The sequence below is a fragment of the Ammodytes marinus genome (assembly GCF_949987685.1).
Source record: "Ammodytes marinus genome assembly, chromosome: 15".
Classification (NCBI taxonomy): domain Eukaryota; kingdom Metazoa; phylum Chordata; class Actinopteri; order Uranoscopiformes; family Ammodytidae; genus Ammodytes; species Ammodytes marinus.
In genome coordinates this window covers 19,810,086-19,829,550 of record NC_137219.1, presented here as the reverse complement: position 1 = coordinate 19,829,550, position 19,465 = coordinate 19,810,086, and the positions used below count along the sequence as shown (strand labels likewise).

Sequence of the window (19,465 nt, the reverse complement as noted above, 5' to 3'; positions counted from 1 at the left end):
CTCCACATATATAAATGCTTACCTAAAACCTAATAATATGTCTGATTGTACGCCAAACTGAGATTTTATTCCACAGCTTTAGTTTGCTGCGAGACAGCCCTATATTTTTGTATAACCTTGCCATTCAGCTGCTTGACTTAGAACGGATATTTATGTTTTAGGTAAGCATTTATACAAACACTTTTTTTCCTCCACATATGGAGGATTAAAGGGCTGACTTCTGCTACAGCGACATCTCCCCTAAACTCCTTATTGAATTGACCACCATCTCCATAAGGTGACATATACTAATTATGCGTCGGTACCCCATACAACCCCACTTCAAACATACTGAACTATCCTTTTATTTACTTTTCACCACTGTCCACATATGATACATTAGTTACAGATGGAGAGTGGGCAATGTCAGCTGAACTGTTCTGTGATGAAACTGTATATCTTCCAGCAACATCTGTCAGAGAACTTCTAATCTCCTCCAATGAAGAAAGCCTTCAAGTTGTCCAGGAAGCCTTGCACTCTGGACAACGGTAATGAACTATCAAATTATCTTTCTCTGTTAGAACTGACACAGTACATGTTCATGAGGACAGGAGAAAACAATATTCTTTCCTTTTTCTTTCATCCGTCAATTTCTCTGCCCAGACGAAGCACACCCTCGTCTTCAACAAATGTGTTTACATTCGTCCGGGAAACCGAACCCGAGACCCAGGAGATTTCCAGAGCTGCAGAGGTCTTTCAAACATCTCTGCAAGTCCTAGGGGAACGAACAAGACATAAAAGGGATGTCCCGGCACCAGGTAGAATTGCTTTATTTCATTGAATCCAGAGGATCTCCCATTATTGGTGGAGTCAGCGATTGTCAAAATCACTTTTTGTCATAATCAGTGAATATCTCCTCACAATCCGATTTACCAACAAGCATTGTCCAGAATCGCTGACTCCACCTTTAAAAGAAAGACAACTTTAGAGGGATGTGGACACCATACAGTCACAACAAATTAATTGCTCGTCTGGCACCATTCTTATCATAGCAGTAGTTTCCCAAAACAATGGATAATTTAAAACATTGATACCATTTGAATAACAAATTCCGCATAAAGAAAATCTCAAAATATAAAAGAAAAATTACAAATGTTCTGCTTGTTCTAATATATTTGATATGCTCTTTAAAGCTGGTGTGGAGGATTTGGGGAGAAAGTGGCAGTTGGGCTAGAGATTCGAATTCAAATACCTCAACCGCTCCACTTGTTCTCTTTGGTCCCTCCCCTATGGTCCCTCCCTGACACACTCTACTCCAACAAAGTCATGCCAAAGTGAATTGACAGTCCCAACAGCCAATAAGAAGAGAAAATCTGAGCCTCCCTCTGATTGGTCAAAGTGTACAGCTTATGTTAACTTTGACCAATCAGAAATCATATACCCAGTGGTGGGAAGATTAAATTCCATAACATTTTTCTTGTTTCACTGTCCTAGGATCCCGGGAGCATCTGGATCCGTCTCAGTGTACACTTGTAACCATAAACACCTGTGAACCTCTCAACAAGTACCGCACCATAACTGGCCAATGCAACAACAGGTAGCTTTCTGGCTTCTTACTGTTTGACAAATCAAGAACCAGGTCCTTATTGTGACTTCTCTTAGTAACTAGATTCAAAGTAAATAATATTTTTGTTAAACTAACCATGTGATGTGAATAAACGAGCATTGAATCACTGTTTTTAAAGAAAGTTCTGTCAAGTGAGGGGAGGTAGCCTACGGTAAAATGCATTTGTGAACTTCAGTAATTATACTTTTTACTGATTTTACCCAAGCCTGTCCCAAAGGAATTGCCTTTATGTACAGCTAATCAACAACAAAAGCACATAATAACATAATAATGCACCATTGCTAATCTATTCAACTGGCAAGTCACAAAATGCTTAATTACCTAAGTAAGAAGTTCACTGCTAGTGTATCTCATTTGGCAGATTATTAGCTCATAACAGCCTAAAACACATGTGAATGAACTGTCCACACCCTGGATCATGATTGTATCAGTCACTAATAGTGTATCAGAATATTAAGCAGACCCGTCAATTTGCTAACATTGTGTTTTCGGAACTCTTCATGAACGTTTGGAGGAAAACAAATGATGTTGCATCCTTTGACGGCATTTAATGTTTTTGCATTGGATTTTTTGTCAGGCATAATCCTTTGTGGGGAGCAACCAACATTCCCTTGACCAGATGGCTTCCAGCTCAATACGAAGATGGACAGAGCGAACCCAAGGGTTGGAACCGAGGACGGCTCTATAACGGATTCCAACTTCCCCCGGTAATCTACAAAATGCTGGTCCGACAGACACAAAAGTCTTGGGGATACATTTTAAATGTGACCTCACCCTACAAACCCGAGTTCATGTAGCTCTAGGTTTATTTTTCTCGGTTTATTTTTTCTTGGCGTTTTACAACAGATCAAGTCCACAGCAATTTATGAACAGCAGAAGGGTGTGTATGAGGTGACAGATTACACAGGATTTGAATATTGCTGTCTGTGCTTTAACATACACAAGTTCCATAGCTTGAGAAGAGATGATGTCCCCAGCTACATGGATAAATACTATGTCTTTAAAACAACCGATGAAACTGCTGATATTTGCAAATAATATTTCTTAATTTATGAGCTGTACATTGTTTTGAAATATTAATAATCTTAAATCCTATCTTTTCCATTCCTTATAAATAAGAATTAAGAAATAACATTGTGGATACTTAATGTATTGCATAACTAATTTTCAATCGTTTGCCAAATATCTTTTGTGAGAGGAATGAGTATGCCTATAACGAACAGCTCACTTCCCGTTTGTTGAGATAAAGCTATTTATCTCTTTAATATCTAGATGTATGTACTTAATGAATACCAAAATTTACTTTTTCACTCAACACGAAAGCTATCATCCAATAAAACGTATGACATGATAGAACTTTCCCAGATGATCATTTGATTAAATTAAAATTCAATTCCACATTTTAAAAAGTAGGACTCAATGTCAACCAAAATGACATACCCTACTTTGTCAACAGGTACGGGAGGTGAGCCAGAAAATAATAAGGACCCGTTGTAAATGGACAGATCACGTCTATTCACAACTGCTGATGGAATGGGGCCTGTACATTAACCACGGCTTGCTATCCAGCCCTCGAAGCACCGGGGACTGTTCGACGTGTAAAAATAAGCATTCATGCTTTCCCATTGAGGTAAACTAAAAGCACAACAGTCTTTGTACAATGTGCTTACCAGTAGTCAGCCATGCTTGTTCTCTTATCCTGTGTCAAATGAGTTTCCAATTTTAGAAGTACACTTATCTGTTTTCAAAGTTTATATGAGAAGATCTAGAGATATACCACTCTATTATTTGTTTTATATGAAGATTGAGCCACAAGCTACTTTAGCTCAGGTTAGCATAACGGCTGTATTCCTCGGCTTCCTGATATCGAGCACAGACTCTAGGACTTCACTGCTCCTAAACAATAAGTAGTTAGGCAAACAACCCCATAAAAACAGAAATTGTTGATTATACACCTTGCTTTTAGAACAACATTTAACTAATGAGATAAAACATATTGATAATAATAGGTCTAATAATATTATTCCAGGATCACAAAAACAAATCAATTTTTTATTTAAAGTATGTCAAGTTGTTAGCAAAGCAGATTGTATTAATAGTTTTTTCTTATCTTATCTTTTTTTGTTTTTTTTTGTTTTAACCTTTATTTATACAGGTAAATCCTGCAAGGGAGACCTGTCTACAGACTGAGGATCCCGAAACTGTTGCAATCGGCTGCATGCCCTTTAGTCGCTCCAAACCGGCCTGCTTTGTGGCTGTCAAACCTGGGTTTGATGATATACAAGCCATGCAGCGACAACAGACGAACAGCATCTCATCATTCCTGGATGCTTCGCAGGTGTACGGCAACACTCTTGAGATGCAGTACTTCCTGCGTGACCTTTCTGGCCGTAACGGGAGACTTGCTGTCAACGACAAGTACATCGATTACAGAGGCAGGGCCTTCCTTCCATTTGTAGCCAATGTGCCCTCTCGCTGTCGCAGCGAGGAGTTCCCAGTGGATTGCTTCAGTGCTGGGGACAGCCGGTCCAACCTTATTCTGCCCCTGACCTCTTTGCATACACTGTGGGTTAGGGAACACAATCGGGTTGCGGAGGCACTGGCATACATTAACGGTCACTGGAGCCCGGAGACTGTTTACCAAGAAACCCGCAAGATTATTGGAGCACTGCACCAGGTATGTGACTAGCAACTCACCTCACATTAACACCTTTCAATCTTCCAAATGTCTCAAAAGAAAATCTAAAAGTTGTAGGTTTAAAAATACACATTTTAGAAGCTGGAACCAGTTAATTGATTAACAAGATTTTTGCTGATTATTCGTCAATTTCATCAGACAGTTGTCCCCAGTCGAACTGTTCAGTGAAGATTTCTGCCTCTGCTTTTCAACATACTGTTATATCATTAAAGCCATCCATCCTTTGCAGAATCCCACAGAGGTCTCACATAATAACAAAAGTTACTTTTAAAATGCGACTTTTTGTCAGACTTGTTTTTCTTTTCTAGCAAAACAGACTCTGTACTGTTATTCAGTTCTTCAGGTTTGAGGCGAGTGGTCTCATTACTTCTGAAATGTAAGCTTGCACACTTCAGGCTCACATTAATTTCAGAAAGGATCACCTCAGATTATTCCAGATTAAGCATTTTCTGTTCCTTTTTCAACCTGCTACCCATGTAGTCATATTCTTAGTGGCCGTAAACCAATAATGTGTAGTCCTCATTGAGCTGCAACCCACTGTTTGCAAGACAACAATGGATTCTTTCCACAAGACAGATTGTGCCTCATTGCAGTGTTCATATTGCAGGAATAATAATAATAATAATAATAATAATAATAATAATAATAATAATAATAATAATAATAATAATAATAATAATAATAATTAGGGCTGTTAAGCGATTAAAAAAATTAATCTAATTAATTACAGGCTCTGTGATTAATTAATCTAAATTAATCGCATACTTTTATGACACTTTTATACCTGTTTATAAACAGCTGTATAGCCTGCTACAGTTTGTTTCTCTCTCTCTCTCTCGCTCTCCGTCTCTCGTAACTTCTCAACAGACAGCGCTGCACTTCCTCAGATGCCTATGCCGATTCTTTCACCATCGTCGTACTCATAGGCAAAAATATTGACACACACACACACACACACACACACACACACACACACACACACACGGGGCGGGTGTCCGTTTACGCGGGAGACGAGACAGCTAGCAAACAAAATTAAGACACACGGAGGAAGATTGAGAGATAGCCTACTGTTTTGAACCTATATTGTTGTACCCACTAAATCAATAATGCACAGACACTGCAGAGAATAAAGTAAGATGTCTTCCTACCTTCATGCTTATTTGCCCGAAGCATCCCATAAACCGTCCATAGGGCCCTCGGCCCTGCCCTTTCCTCTGCTTCTCTCTTTACTTTTCTCCCTTTCACCCATGCGGGCTGTGTATGCAAGCTACAGGTGCAGCTCGGTGCAGCTCACAGAGCTGCGCACCACTTTTGCACCGGGTCAAAGGGCATTATAGAAGTGCGATTAATCTGCGTTAATTTTTTTAATCGCGTTAATTTTTCTGTGATTAATTAATCGAAATTAACGCGTTAATTTGACAGCCCTAATAATAATAACACAACAAGACTTACAAAAAAACAAATGAAAAGGTTACTTACTATTACTTATTTCATTATTAGATTCTCCTTGATGAAGCATTTAAGCTTTTGTAGCATGCGGAGGTGGAGATAGTTTCTACTTTTTTTAATACAGATTGGTAAAATTAAGTTATGCCTTTTTATTATTTTATTTCAGCCGCAATAGGTTTGAGACTATCATTCCAATACCCTACTATTCAACCATTTGGAAAAGATAACACTATTATTTAGTATTTTCTACATTTGAAATAGATTTGACCTCAAAAGTAGAAGAATTTAATGAGAAAATGTCCATTTAGTTTGAAAGTGGAGAATACTGTTGTAACCATTTTCTGTTTTTTTTTAAATCAATTAATTTAGATTTTTTATGTTTTGCGGACCAGGAAAGTGCATTCCTGCCTCAATGATTATTGGACCACAACGGTGCAATTGGTAATTTTCGAAGAACCTTTTCTTGTTAGATTGAACTGTGATTTATCAGTTCAGCTGCTATTTCCTGAGACTAGCCTTTTCTTTTTCTATTTTGAAGTTTCAACAACAATAATAAAGCATATGCCTTACTTGACACTAAACAAATTTGACTGGTTCTATATTAATAAAGTATTTTTGTAAAGATGAATTTCTTTGACCTAAAAGCATGAAAGAACATTAAAAAATGCAGTGAAGGCCTCTCAGACCCCCATGACTGTATTGAATCAAAAAATATATAAATATATAATTAATTATTATAATTAACCGTGTCTGGTTCCAATGCTCCATTTGGAAATTAAAAACCACATAACACAAATGTTTTACTCTTTTGTGTGATACTGTAACTGTGTTAAGATGCAGGTGGTCAACTGAGGCCTTTACGAATAGTGAGAAGGACAGATGGAATTCTCTGGGGTGAACTGTGAGGGGACAAATGTGCAATCATATGTCTGAGCTCGAATACAACACTTGAAACCATGTGGGACTCCCTTTCAGCTGCATGCATACACGTTCACAGGATCTTGTTAATGATCTTTCAAGCAGGATATGTTGTAGTAATTCATTAAGATATGCTCATATACAAAGTATTGTGGCTTCATAGCAAACGTGTGATGTCAGATTTCCTTTCTCGACTATCTAACAGACTCTTTTTTGCTTCTTTATGACTCCCTCCCCCCTTCTTTTTTTTAACTTTCAGATCATAACATTTAGAGATTATCTTCCAAAGATTCTTGGCCCGCAGGCTTTTGAACATTTTATTGGACCCTACAAGGGATATGATCCAACGACGGACCCCTCAATCAGCAACGTGTTTGCCACTGCTGCATTCCGGTTCGGCCACGCTTACGTCGGTCCTATCATCATGAGACTGAACAGGAAGTTTCAGGAAGATAAGCGCTTCCCAAACTTGAAACTGGGAGATGCTTTCTTCTCTCCAGGGAGAATAGTCTTTGAAGGTCAGTAAACTCTTATAAAGCTGCCTATCGGAACTAAGAATACACTGAGAAGAGTGGCCGGAATAAAAATAATAATAATTTTGCTTCTCTGGTGAATGTGTTTGTGTCTTAGTGCAATTCAAGTGACTTTTGCTGAATAGACAAGTATCTTATATGTCATATCTAGTACATGACTTACTGTACAGTGTGTCCTTGGTTTCCAGGAGACTAATTGCAGAAAGTTTAATGATCCATCCAACACACTGCAGGGACCTTTTTAATGGAATTATCAGGACATTACTGACTTATTTTATTACTGACATTGTTCTATTCAACAGATGAATTTGAATCTGTCATATACAGATGCAGTTTTATATTGGCTCGTGGATGTAGCCAACAAATTGAAGTTTTTATTTTTCAATCTTGGGTCTATTATTCCCATTATTATGACAATTGTAATTTATTAACAGAACTCGCACTCGCCACCATCGCTGTAGAGGCTCAGGAAAAAAACACGGCAGGAATACAACATACTGTATAATGGTGGCAAGCAGCACACACCTCAAAAGGTTCCACCAAATAAACTTCCACTCCAGTGTTTAGCTTATTGTTAATCAGCCTGGCTGTTTTGAGCTGCACTATGCAGAATGATGTATGGGCAGAGTTTGACAAAAGAAGTCAGTTTTTACATGAATCTACGGAATCTCAATCTGCAAGCAGTTGATAAAACCATTATAAAACTGTATACAACTGTTGTCTGTCCAAATCAGTTAACACATTAGAAAATCACATTCCCACCAATTCAGAGCTTACAGTGTGGAGAGAAACCTCTATCCAACCATGATGCATCAATGCAAGATCATCCAAAACACAAGTAGATTGCGACTGGTTGATTCACACAGCCATTTTCCAGTTTGACTTTCCTTAAGAAGGCCCTCGCGGATCACTTTGAAACTAGTACCCCTCCAAAGAAAAGTCAGGCTGGCTGATTTTCACCTTGATCCATTATTTCTCCTGACATAAGCTTCATAGCTCAGTTCATAGTCCTTCATCATTACCGCAATTCTTTAAAACAGTAAATCGCTCAAAGAAAATATGCCAAAAACCTTAACAATTAACATATTTTCTTTGACAGAACCATTGGTCTTAAGGCTATGTCTTCTGTCCGTTAGCTAATCACTTCAATCCACATTGTAGGTTGCAGTCGAATGAAGTTCATGAAAACTTTTTTTACACAAGCCTACAATATGGTTTCATTTCACAGTGCAAAGCTTCAGCCGCTTGGTGTATCTAATTAACTTTATTCTTAATTAATCAACAATCTTTATTTAATTCACAGCATTGCTGTCTTTGAGATAATTTTGCTGACCTCCAGTGGCAAGTGTGCATGTTGCTCCAGTGATACAGAACGTTGTGCTCTGTAATCCCACCACAGAGCACACCTTTCAGAACAACCCTGTACTCACAGACTATATACCTTATATTCAATTATTTCCTGTCCGTTTGCAATGAGTAATTACAGACTGCGAACAATTATCATGCTAATACTGATTTCTGACATCAAAACACACAAGCTATATACGTATAGCTTTCAAAACTCATCTAGTAACTGGGGGCGAATCATTTTGTCATGAGTGCTTAGAGTAGTTCTGCCTCCCACAGAGAGAACAATCTTAAAAGCTGTATCTTATACTGAAAATAAGCAATACTGTTTTTGTGTCTAGGTGGAATTGATCCAATCATGAGAGGCCTAATTGGAACTGAAGCATTAGCTAATACTGCAGACAAGCTTGTGACTGAAGAGTTAACTGAGAAACTTTTCAACCGGCAAAATACGATAGACTTGGCTTCAATAGATCTGCAGAGAGGAAGAGATCACGCTCTACCAGGTAAGTGCTGGGCCCAGAATCAGTGCCATTCAGTTAAAGTGGCGCTATGCAGTTTAAATTTGAATGTTTGAAAATTGCAGCATTGCAGTCAAATAATGTGGTAGCTTCAAGGCTTTACATATAAAAAATATGGCAATATGAGTCATGTCTTTATTTAAGAGAGGACCACCCAACCTTTTCATATAAAACAAATTGGTGGTGTAATAAGCACCTCCTGTGATGAACCTTAAAGCATAGTGAAAATCAGAGTCCATGAGTTTAAGACATGAATGTGATACCGTATCACTTTGTAAACATAGTTTCTGACATTCACTAATTCATTCATAACTTTCAAATGACAAACCACCTGTCTGTCAAATCATTAAAAAAACAGGGTGATGCCTATAGGTGCTAGTCACTTGATTAGACAACATCCTGCTGTATTTTCAGCTTTGAGCTATTGATTGCAATGGTGCTGAACAATGTTATACCAGCTCTGCACATAGTTTTATGGGACACCAAACTAAACTGGGGTAAAACCTACAGCTTGAGACCTTGATAAAAACACAAAACAAATACAGTTTGAATATTACCTCAATCATGAGACTGAATCACCAGGTTACTTAATCTGATAACATTATTAAGGAATTGGTGGCTTACCCAAGATTAACCCTCATCCTACCAACCCCAGTTGATGATGGTTAAGGGAAACTTACTACATTCGTCTTCTCTCCTGTCTTTCAACAAGAAAGCAAAGTGTGAAATTAATGTGCTGACTGGTATATTATAATGTACTGCTGAAATGATACTTTGCAGGATACAACGATTGGCGATCGTTCTGTAGGCTGAAGAGAATCCAGACACTGGACGATTTCAAACACGTTGTGAGTGACGCCAGGGTTGCAGAGAAGATATTGAACACATACAAAAGTCTGGACAATATTGATGTATGGCTTGGAGGGCTTGTTGAAGACCTTTTGCCGGGGGCAAGAAATGGCCCGCTCTTTGCCTGCCTGATTGGAAAGCAGATGAAGGCGCTCCGTGATGGCGATAGGTACATTGGTATTTGCTTCATTTAAAGAATGCTATGTTTCAGTGTTATGTACCTCACCTTTCACTGTATGACTTCAGAGATCAGGAGTACATAAGTTTTTTAGGATTTTATTTATGTAATGAGATGTTTAATTATAAATGGAGAAATCAAGCATTTCTTTTTTTGTTTCAGGTTTTGGTGGGAGGCTGAAGGTATATTCACTGAAATCCAGAAGGCTGAGCTTTCAAAAGTTTCACTGTCTCGGATCATCTGTGACAACACCAACATAGGAGCAGTCCTTCCTGATTCATTCATGTACAGGAAATACCCCTCTGGTTTCGTCTCTTGTGATCATATTCCATGGATCAATTTGGAAGCTTGGAGAGAGGCGAAGGGCCAAGGTGAGTTTAAGAAACTGTTGGGCTCAACATGACACAAAAGAAAAAATCATACATTCCTTTGATATGTTTTGTTCGACTAGGCATTAACCAGTGTTAATTTTGTTGACTAAGACTATGACGAAAAATATTAGTCAACAAACCTTTTTCACGGACGTAAACTAAATAAAAACTAAATAAAAAGGCAGATATGATGACGAAGACTGAGACGAATATAACTGACACTATAGTCAACGAATAGGAACGATACGGAAATGTTAGGGCGGGACGAATGGAGAAGAGATCCAATCAGAACTACTCTTTTTGTGGGACAAGTTGGGAAGAAATCCAATCAGGGCAAAGTAGTGAATGCAACCCTGTGTCGGTGAAAATCGACGAGAGACCTCGGCAGTGTGAGCGGGTGGAGTGAGCCGCTGTGCAGAAAAACTCTGCGGTTTGATGGACAAAATGATATTTAGGAATATCCTGCCCGTTAACGTTGTCTAGGGGAACGGCTAAGTTCCGCGATCTGTTTGTAGTAGGCTGTGTCTCGAGCTTGAATACGCAGAGCCATGTCCCCAAACTGACTGCGCAACTATATAGGAAATTAACTGTGAAACTGCCGGCTCCCTCCGTTAGTTTCTGTTTTCACCCGAGTAAGTTACAATCAACAGTCTCCGACGCATGGACAGCGTTCATTTAAAACCTCTCATTTTATTATCAAAAAGGCTTTGATGCAATAGAAGTCCGAACACACACAGCTGCAGCAGTGTTGCTTAAAGGAAAGCGCAGTTGCTCACTTTTGTCAGCGCCTTAACTGCGTACTGCTGCTGCTGCCCAGGGGCGGCCTTAACGATCTCGGGGCCCGTTTCAAGACCTAGTGTGGGGCCCCCCACTTATTTCTTTTATTTTCTTTATTTTTTATTTTTATAAATAATGCTTGTGCATGCTCCCCGCAAAAAGAAAAAAGATTGTGGAATCCAGTTGGTTCATAGACAGATCATGAGATAATGGGCCCCCGGGCACAGGCTCTTAACCCTTAGGAGTCTTCCGGCACGCCGGCGTGTCCAGATCACATGACTTGATCAAGCCGGCGCTGCCTAAAAACAACAGTCGGGCCAACTTCGGGACACTACTTCCAGCGAAAGTACTGACTTGAAGCTCTATGCCAGTCTTTGTTTCATGTAAATAGACCCAGTATAACCGGAGATATGATGGTTTAAAGTTGAAACAAAACTATTTCATTTTCGCGGGCTCAAAAGTATGAGAATTCGAGTGTGGCGGCCATTAAATATTTTAATATCTCCGCCGTATTTTTCCATTTTACGGAGCGGAAAAAAATCCTGGAAGGTGTCCTGCTCATCAGGCTGATTTAAACAGGGAGGGGAGGGGTGATGGCGGAGTGATACTAAGCTAAACTAAAATAGACGAAGAAGAGTCACAGGGGGCGGGAGTCCCTCTATGCGAGAGACAAGGCAGGCAGCTAGCGAACGAGTGAGTGAGTGACTGACAGAGGAAGATTGAGAGATACTGAGAGTTTTGAAGATAGACTACTGAGGATATTTGAGTAATATTGAAGCAAACTTTGAACGTGAGCCAAGCTATTAGCTTGTTTTTTTACATGGAGGAGAAGGATAGTTCATCCTCATAGTCAAAGAGTGACTATTTACATGAAGTGGCCATTGTTGTCTGACTGAAGCACTGACTGTCACACACACAGCAGCCAGCCTACATAACGTAGTAATAATGATGTGGCTTAGAGACACAGTAATAATCTTTACTTTAGGCTATATATATAAAAGTCATATATATTCTAATGTAGCCTATAGCCTATAACGTTATTTATCATATAGAGTAACTTTATACCCTATGTTTTGGCTAGGTAGGCCAATATGAAACAATATGATTTTGAATTTTTTTATAAAATCTTTTTAGGTCCATAATGTTCACAAAGTATGTCAAAATGAAAAAATAACAGCTAGGTAATGTAGTTGAAGTTGTACTGAATCAAAAAATAATAAACACAGCATGCTAACATTTTTGATGAGCCCTCTGTGTCATGTTTGACAGAACTTTGAGGAATTTGGGGAAAACGCCTATGTATTCACCTGCTATTTGTTCATAAAAATTGTATTTAGGTTGATGCCACCTCAATCAAACTTTTACATTATCATTATGACATCCCATATATTTATTTTCAGCTTTCAAAATATTTCGTTGGGAATGTTTGTGTAACCCATAGTAAAAATAATATAATTTTCAAAATAAGTTTTTCGTTTTGTTTGTGTTTTGGGTCCAATATGTTCATATAATATGTAAAAATTAAAAGGATATATATGAGGTCAAATAGGTGAGGTAGTGCTGATGAAAATGATACCAAACATTGGCATGTTAACTATTTCTGAATGTGGTTAAGCTAGTCATAATCAAAAGTATGCAACAACGGGAAAAATAGCCCGGGACTCCTAAGGGTTAAAGCCCTCCCTCCCCCCATCCAGTCAGGTACACTGATTTTATGTGAGATTATTAGGATAGAATAGAATACATGTTTTGTATTACAACCATTAAATCTGTGTCTGTATTGCATATTCAAAACTTAATACCGTTCAATGAAGAAAGAAACACTTAGTCGACTAAGTCTGCTGTAAATTCAACTAAATTCAGCTTATATTTAGTTGACTAAGACTAGACTAAGACTAAAATATTTTAGATGACTAGAATAGGACTAAATGGTGTGATATTCAAAAGACTAAGACTAAGTCTAAATCAGAATATGCTGCCAAAATTAACACTGGAATTAACATAAAAAAGCGTTTACCATTCAATTTCAGCCTTAGAAGAGTGTGACCCTCCAAGAAAGATAGAGAATGGAGATTTTATTTTGACTTCCGTAGATGGCCAACTGGTCGCAATCGTGGCAAAACGTCGAAGCGAAGACGTTTTCGTTAAGGGCGGCCATGTTTTTTCAGCTATCTCGCTAAAACGTTATACACACATGTACGTTGGTCCCCTGATGCTGTGTACACAATTTGGTGACGATAGGTTGGAAATCCACAAAGTAGATGTCACTTGACTGAATTTCAGGTCACGCAAATTTGGGATGAAAAAAATTATCCTGGCTGACCCCTATGGTCCAACAGGCTTTATCATAGAGCACCATGAGCTGTACATGTGTAAGAGATTTCAAGTCAATCAGAGTCAGGGGGCGAGGGGCGTGGCCTGTCAAACATTGCATTTTTGAATGATGGTTTTCGCATTTGTGGCGCCCCCTATGGGTTAACCTCGACAAGCTTAGAGGGCCATGCTACCACGTCTTCTGCACATATCCTGCAAGTATGGTGATGATAGGACCTATGGTCAAGGAGTTATGGCCAATTTGTTATTAAGCCCCGCCCCTGCGTAAACGTTTTGGTCAATGGCTGCCATATTTTTCTTACTAATCTTTTACGGGCATGTGTGTCATAGTCCCCCGAGGCTCCGTGAGAAATTTGGTGTTGATAAAGTAATATTTGAGAAAGTTGTGGTTCAAACCCTGTTTTTCAGTTTATGCTAATTAGCAAAAAATATTTCCAGGCGGACTTATATGGTCCCATAGGCTTTTTTGTAGATCACCCGAACATACACCTGTGTGAGAAATTTCAAGTCAATCGGACTTACGGTGTGAGGGGCGTGGCCTCTCAATGTTTCTTCAGTCGGGGCTTAATAACAGCGCCCCCTAGCGGAAATTCAAAAAACTGTAAAATAGCACACCATGCGGGGTAGGGACGGACGTTCTGTGAAATTTTTGCGTTTCTAAGTGAAACGGTGTGGGAGGAGTAGCAGCTCGAAAATGTGCGGAAGAATAAGAATAAGGATGGTGGAGAGTAATAAAATTACGGGCCCTCAGTAAACTGAGGGCCCGTACTTAATAATGGATAGGATTTATATAGCGCTTTATTCCCTAAGGACTCAAAGCGCTTACAGGGTTCCAGGTTCCATTCATTCACACACAGTCATACCGGTGGTGGTAAACTACGATAGTAGCCACAGCTGCCCTGGGGCAGACTGACGGAAGCGTGGCTGCCATTCCGCGCCAACGGCCCCTCTGACAACCACCTCAAACATACAGCAGTCATACACATTCACACCAGGCAAAGTGTCTTGCCCAAGGACACAACAACCATGACACAGTGGCCGGGCGGGGATCGAACCGCCAACCCGCTCTACCAACTGAGCCACGGTCGCCCCAACATGTATGAACAGCAACATATTGAATAGTATGCAGATCAGCAAAGGAAAGATTTGGTTTTGTACTACAGATTTGCCTCAGCACAAATCTATTGTTGGACATGCAGCACTGCAGTTCTCTTGTCTGACTGGAACTTTACTGCTATCTGCTGGTACTAATGGAGAAATGTTCCAAAATGAATATATTGGGAAGGGGCTGCTTTAGGAGTTTAGCCAGTGAGTCAAATTCTCAGTGCCATTATTGTATAGCATTTTTTAAATCCACGTTCAGCAAAATCCCAAAGTTGGATTAAATGCAATACATTATTTGGTAGTGTTGAATGTTTTAATGAGTTCATCAACTTCCAAGCAGTAATTTACATCAAAGTAGTGGGCCTCAGTGACCTGGATCTCGGTTTAGTCAGGTAATTTATCATAGTGAACAGAATATTTTCTCAAATTTAGATTTTAAAAATACCTCACTAACGAAATTTCAAGAAAATATTTACAAAATCAAAACTTTTTTTTACATTTTTACCATTTTCACCACCAATCAGCATATTGTATGTGCGACTCATTATTTTCAATTATGAAAAGAAAGTCATGAGAGTCACAATTATGAGAACAGCTAAACCTAATTTGAAAGTCAGAAACTCAAGCAGCTTTATGGCTTAACGCAGGGGTGCCCACACTTTTTCGGCTTGTGAGCTACTTTTAAAATGACCAAGTCAAGAAGATCTACCTACTATAAAAATGGAAAACCTATATTTATTTAAACATATATTGATCATTATTTATATGTACAATATAATTTGGTGTACCTTGCATAACTGCATGAACCCATATTGCCAGGCCCGCCTCAACCTGCCATTAGGCCCTGGGGGTGAGAGGTTTCATAGGCTTCCTGAGTGGCCGTCTTACAACCAAAAATGTGCAATATTTCTTTTGATTAATAAACTAGGGCTTTCAAACGATTACAATTTTTAATCAGATTAATCACAGGATTCTGTGGATTAATACCGATTAATCACGATTGATTTTACCATTCGAAAAATGCCTGAAAAATTCGAATTTTCTCTGTATATTGTTGTATGAACGGAAAGATACATTTAAAATGACTATTTCTATTAATTGAAAATTCAAATGATGGTTTTTATACTGAAAATAAATTTAAATCAAACTAAAATATATACCACACCATAATTCAATTGGTCTGTCTCTTTACTATGTCTTTGGGCAAATATAGGCTATATAATGGCATTTATTTTGTGAATCTATAGGTTGTGCATTCTTGAATACAACTTGAATACCATCCGCGGTGTGTGTGTGTGTGTGTGTGTGTGTGTGTGTGTGTGTGTGTGTGTGTGTGTGTGTGTGTTTGTGTGTGTGTGTGTGTGTGTGTGTGTGTGTACGCGCGAACACGTCCTAGGGGACTGTTCATGTGTGCCAGGAAGCCGACGTTATGTTGATGTCTACTCACACACACACCTCTGAAAACTGCAGACGTTTGTGTCCTCGCGGCCTCTGAACAGAGCGGACAATGTTTCTCCTCCTGTTGCTCCCGACATCAACTGTCACCCGCGGCAGTTGATTTTATACTATCTATGCCCCCGACACAGACGTGACCGTTAGCAGTTTAAAACACGGCATGGGCTAGCGTGCTGCTATGTTTGGCTGCGCGCAGCTACTGATCCTGGGTCAGTCACAACGTTAGACTGACTGTAGTACAGAGCCGGTGGGATGCACGGCGAGGATCATTCTGCACATGCGTTAATTGCGATAAAAAAATTAACGTGTTAATTCCAGAAATTAATCACCCTGCGTTAACGCGATAATTTTGACAGCCCCATAATGAACAAATCATTTTAAGGTAATACAGTATTTCCCACAGGAATTTGGGAGACTGTGGTGGGGATTCAGGACATTCTTGGGGGCTCCGGGGGCATGCCCCCATAATTTGAACCTTTTAAAGTAAAATGTATCAATCTGGTGCATTTTGAGAAGAAAACTAAGGCTAAATCAGCTGTGTCCTATGTGAGCTATTTAGTACTATTTTCTGGAATAATTTGGAGACACAGAATTACCAAAGATTAGGAGCCTATTGAACAAATGTATTTAAAAAAAAAAAATTATTGAAAGACTGCCATGCGATCTACCCACAATGCCTTCATGATCGACCGGTAGATCGCGATCGACATAATGCTTAAAGCAATGGTTGAGCATTTTGGTTCAATGCACTTTCTCCCTTTATTGCTAAGAGTTAGATGGGAATCATGAATAAATGGTGCAATAATATAGTCAGTTACATAACCACTTGCAACACAGTGACTATATTGTTAATATTGCAATGTCTGTATAAACCTAACGGGATATTGTAATTAAACAGAATATATCGCTCTATATTGTAAATATACTAGTACCACAGAACCCTTATGAAATTAACTTTTTCAATGAGTATGCCAAGAAACAGTCTTTAGAGACAGAACACACCATTGTGTGGCTTTCTGTTTACACAGTTCGGTGATAACATTAGCCTTTCAGTCTTTGTATGTTACATGGCGTGTACAAGCTGCAGAATGATTATACATGGTTTACTGCCAATATGTAAGTGACATCAAAATAACCATGTTGTTCTTTTATAGGGAATCCTAGAAGAGGTTGAAAATGCAGCTGGACGAGAAATCATATACTAATGTAATAATGATGTATAATAATCATATCTTTTTAACCAAGCACAGAGAGATATTGCTATCTTTCTTTTCTTTTCTGTTTTGTACTTAAGTCTTTATTGATTTTTCAATACAAACAAATGTATTTATGTATAGAATATGCCATCTTTTTTGTTCCGTATTTTCCTTACCAATCATGTTGTAGCTTTGGGGCCTTCTTCATAAAGCGATTGTTTTATACATTTGTAATATTTGTCTAATTCTTCTTTATGAATGGCCAATATGTTGTTTTTAGTTTTTTAAATTTCAACCATTATTTGGGTATTGATTTGGGTCTTATTTTGGCTGTTTTGTGTTTTGAACATTAAATCAATACACTGGTAGGCTAGTCGTTTTCAGAGTTTTACATTTTTGGTTCAGCTTATTCTCTCTTGCTTTTTGATTGCTGTGCTAATTGATATCATTTTGCCCCTGATGACTGCCTTCTAAGGTTTCTCACAGGATATAATTTGGGTCCACCTTCCCATCATCATTCAGGTCAAGAAAGTATTCATTTCAGATTTCACCTTTACTGTTTTGTTGTTCAATAAACTTGTATTAAGTGTCCAAATTGGTTTCCTTGTTCTGCTATCCAAATGTAATGTCAGGAGATTTGGAGTGTGTTGGGACGCTGTATGAAATGTATATAAAACAAAATGTGGTCATTTGTAAATCCTTTTTGAAATACATTCAAGTTTCAAGATTCAAGATGGTTTTATTGTCATAAGCACAACAATTACAGAGCAGTCGCTGGCAATGCAATTGGGCTCCTCCAACAGTGCAATAAAGAAAGTGTATAAGTATAAGAGAAACACAAGTGAAATACAAGTGGTAAGCTGATACTTAAATAATAATAATAAAATAATAATAATAATAATAATAATAATAATAATAACAATAATAATAATAATAATAATAATAATAATAAGTATATAAGAGTAACACAAGGAGAGCAGAGACCTAAATACAAAACTAAATAAATATAAAATGTAAACAGACGTGTTTATCCAGATGTCGACTGGTATAAAGTGGCAAGTTAAAAAGTGTCATTGGGGTGAGCTAAGTAGCTCAGGAGTTCAGCAGTCTTATTGCCTGTGGGATGAAACTGTCCCTGAGTCTGGTGGTGCGAGAACGGATGCTGTGGCAGCGTCTACCAGACGGGAGCAGCTGAAACAGTTTGTTGCTGGGGTGATGAGTGTCTTTGATAATCCAGTTAGTCTTCTTCCTGCAGCGCTGAGTGTAGAGGTCCTCCATCCGTCCTGGTAATGTGCTGGGCAGCTTTCACCACCCTCTGTAATGTCTTACGGTTGAGGGCGGAGCAACTGCCTTACCAGGCGGTGATGCAGCCGGTCAGGATACTCTCTGTGGTGCAGCTTTAGAAGTTGCAGAGTATCCTGGAATCCATGTTGATCCATTTCAGCCTGCGGAGGAAGAAGAGCCGCTGACTTGCCTTCTTTGTGATGGCGTTGGTGTGGTGAGTCCAGGTCAGGTCCTCGCAGATGTGGACCCCGAGGAACTTGAAGCTGCTGACTCTCTCCACTGTCGTCCCGTTGATGGTGATGGGGGCGTGCCCGGCTCCCTGTTACTTCCTGTTGTCCACAATCAGCTTTCAAGCTGACGTCAATACAAAGGCAATATATTAAATGTTTAATGATATCTATTTAATATTTTTTTTTCTGAATATATGTTCATTTTTAATTTGATGCCAGCAACACATCTAAATGAAGTTGGGACAGGGGCAGCAATAGACTGAGAAAGCTGTGGAATGATAAAAAACACCTTTTTGGAACATTACTCTCCTTAACATGATAACTGGTAATTGTGAGCAGCAGCCTATCATTCACATGACAACAGCAACGCAGGGTTGAAAACGCAAACTTTTGAAACCACCTCCCAGGGTGGAATCTTTTGGAAATGCAACTGAACCTTGTAAACTAGCGAAACCAGTCTCTCTGGTAACGCTGACGTCACGGCTCCACTCCTCAGGCTGCGGCTTCACTTTAAAAGCATTTCACTGGACAAACATGAGTTGACTTTTATTTTGAAGTAGGCCTAACAGGAAGGTAGCTGCCGACAAAGCCCCTTCAGAGCTATCTACTATAGGC

At 39.0% G+C, this 19,465-nt stretch overlaps 1 protein-coding gene across 1 annotated transcript; it reads left to right on the top strand.

Moving 5' to 3' along the window:
• Positions 1–402: 402 nt before the first annotated feature.
• On the top strand, positions 403–18,978 carry LOC307261992 (thyroid peroxidase-like; the record flags this gene model as incomplete). Its single annotated transcript, XM_080042723.1, has 11 exons — positions 403–527; positions 643–797; positions 1,474–1,576; positions 2,184–2,313; positions 3,063–3,236; positions 3,792–4,283; positions 6,976–7,189; positions 8,893–9,057; positions 9,853–10,090; positions 10,262–10,470; positions 18,734–18,978. 11 exons carry the CDS (start codon positions 403–405, stop codon positions 18,976–18,978), a joined length of 2,250 nt encoding a protein of 749 aa, XP_079898849.1.
• Between the last annotated feature and the right edge of the window lie 487 nt (positions 18,979–19,465).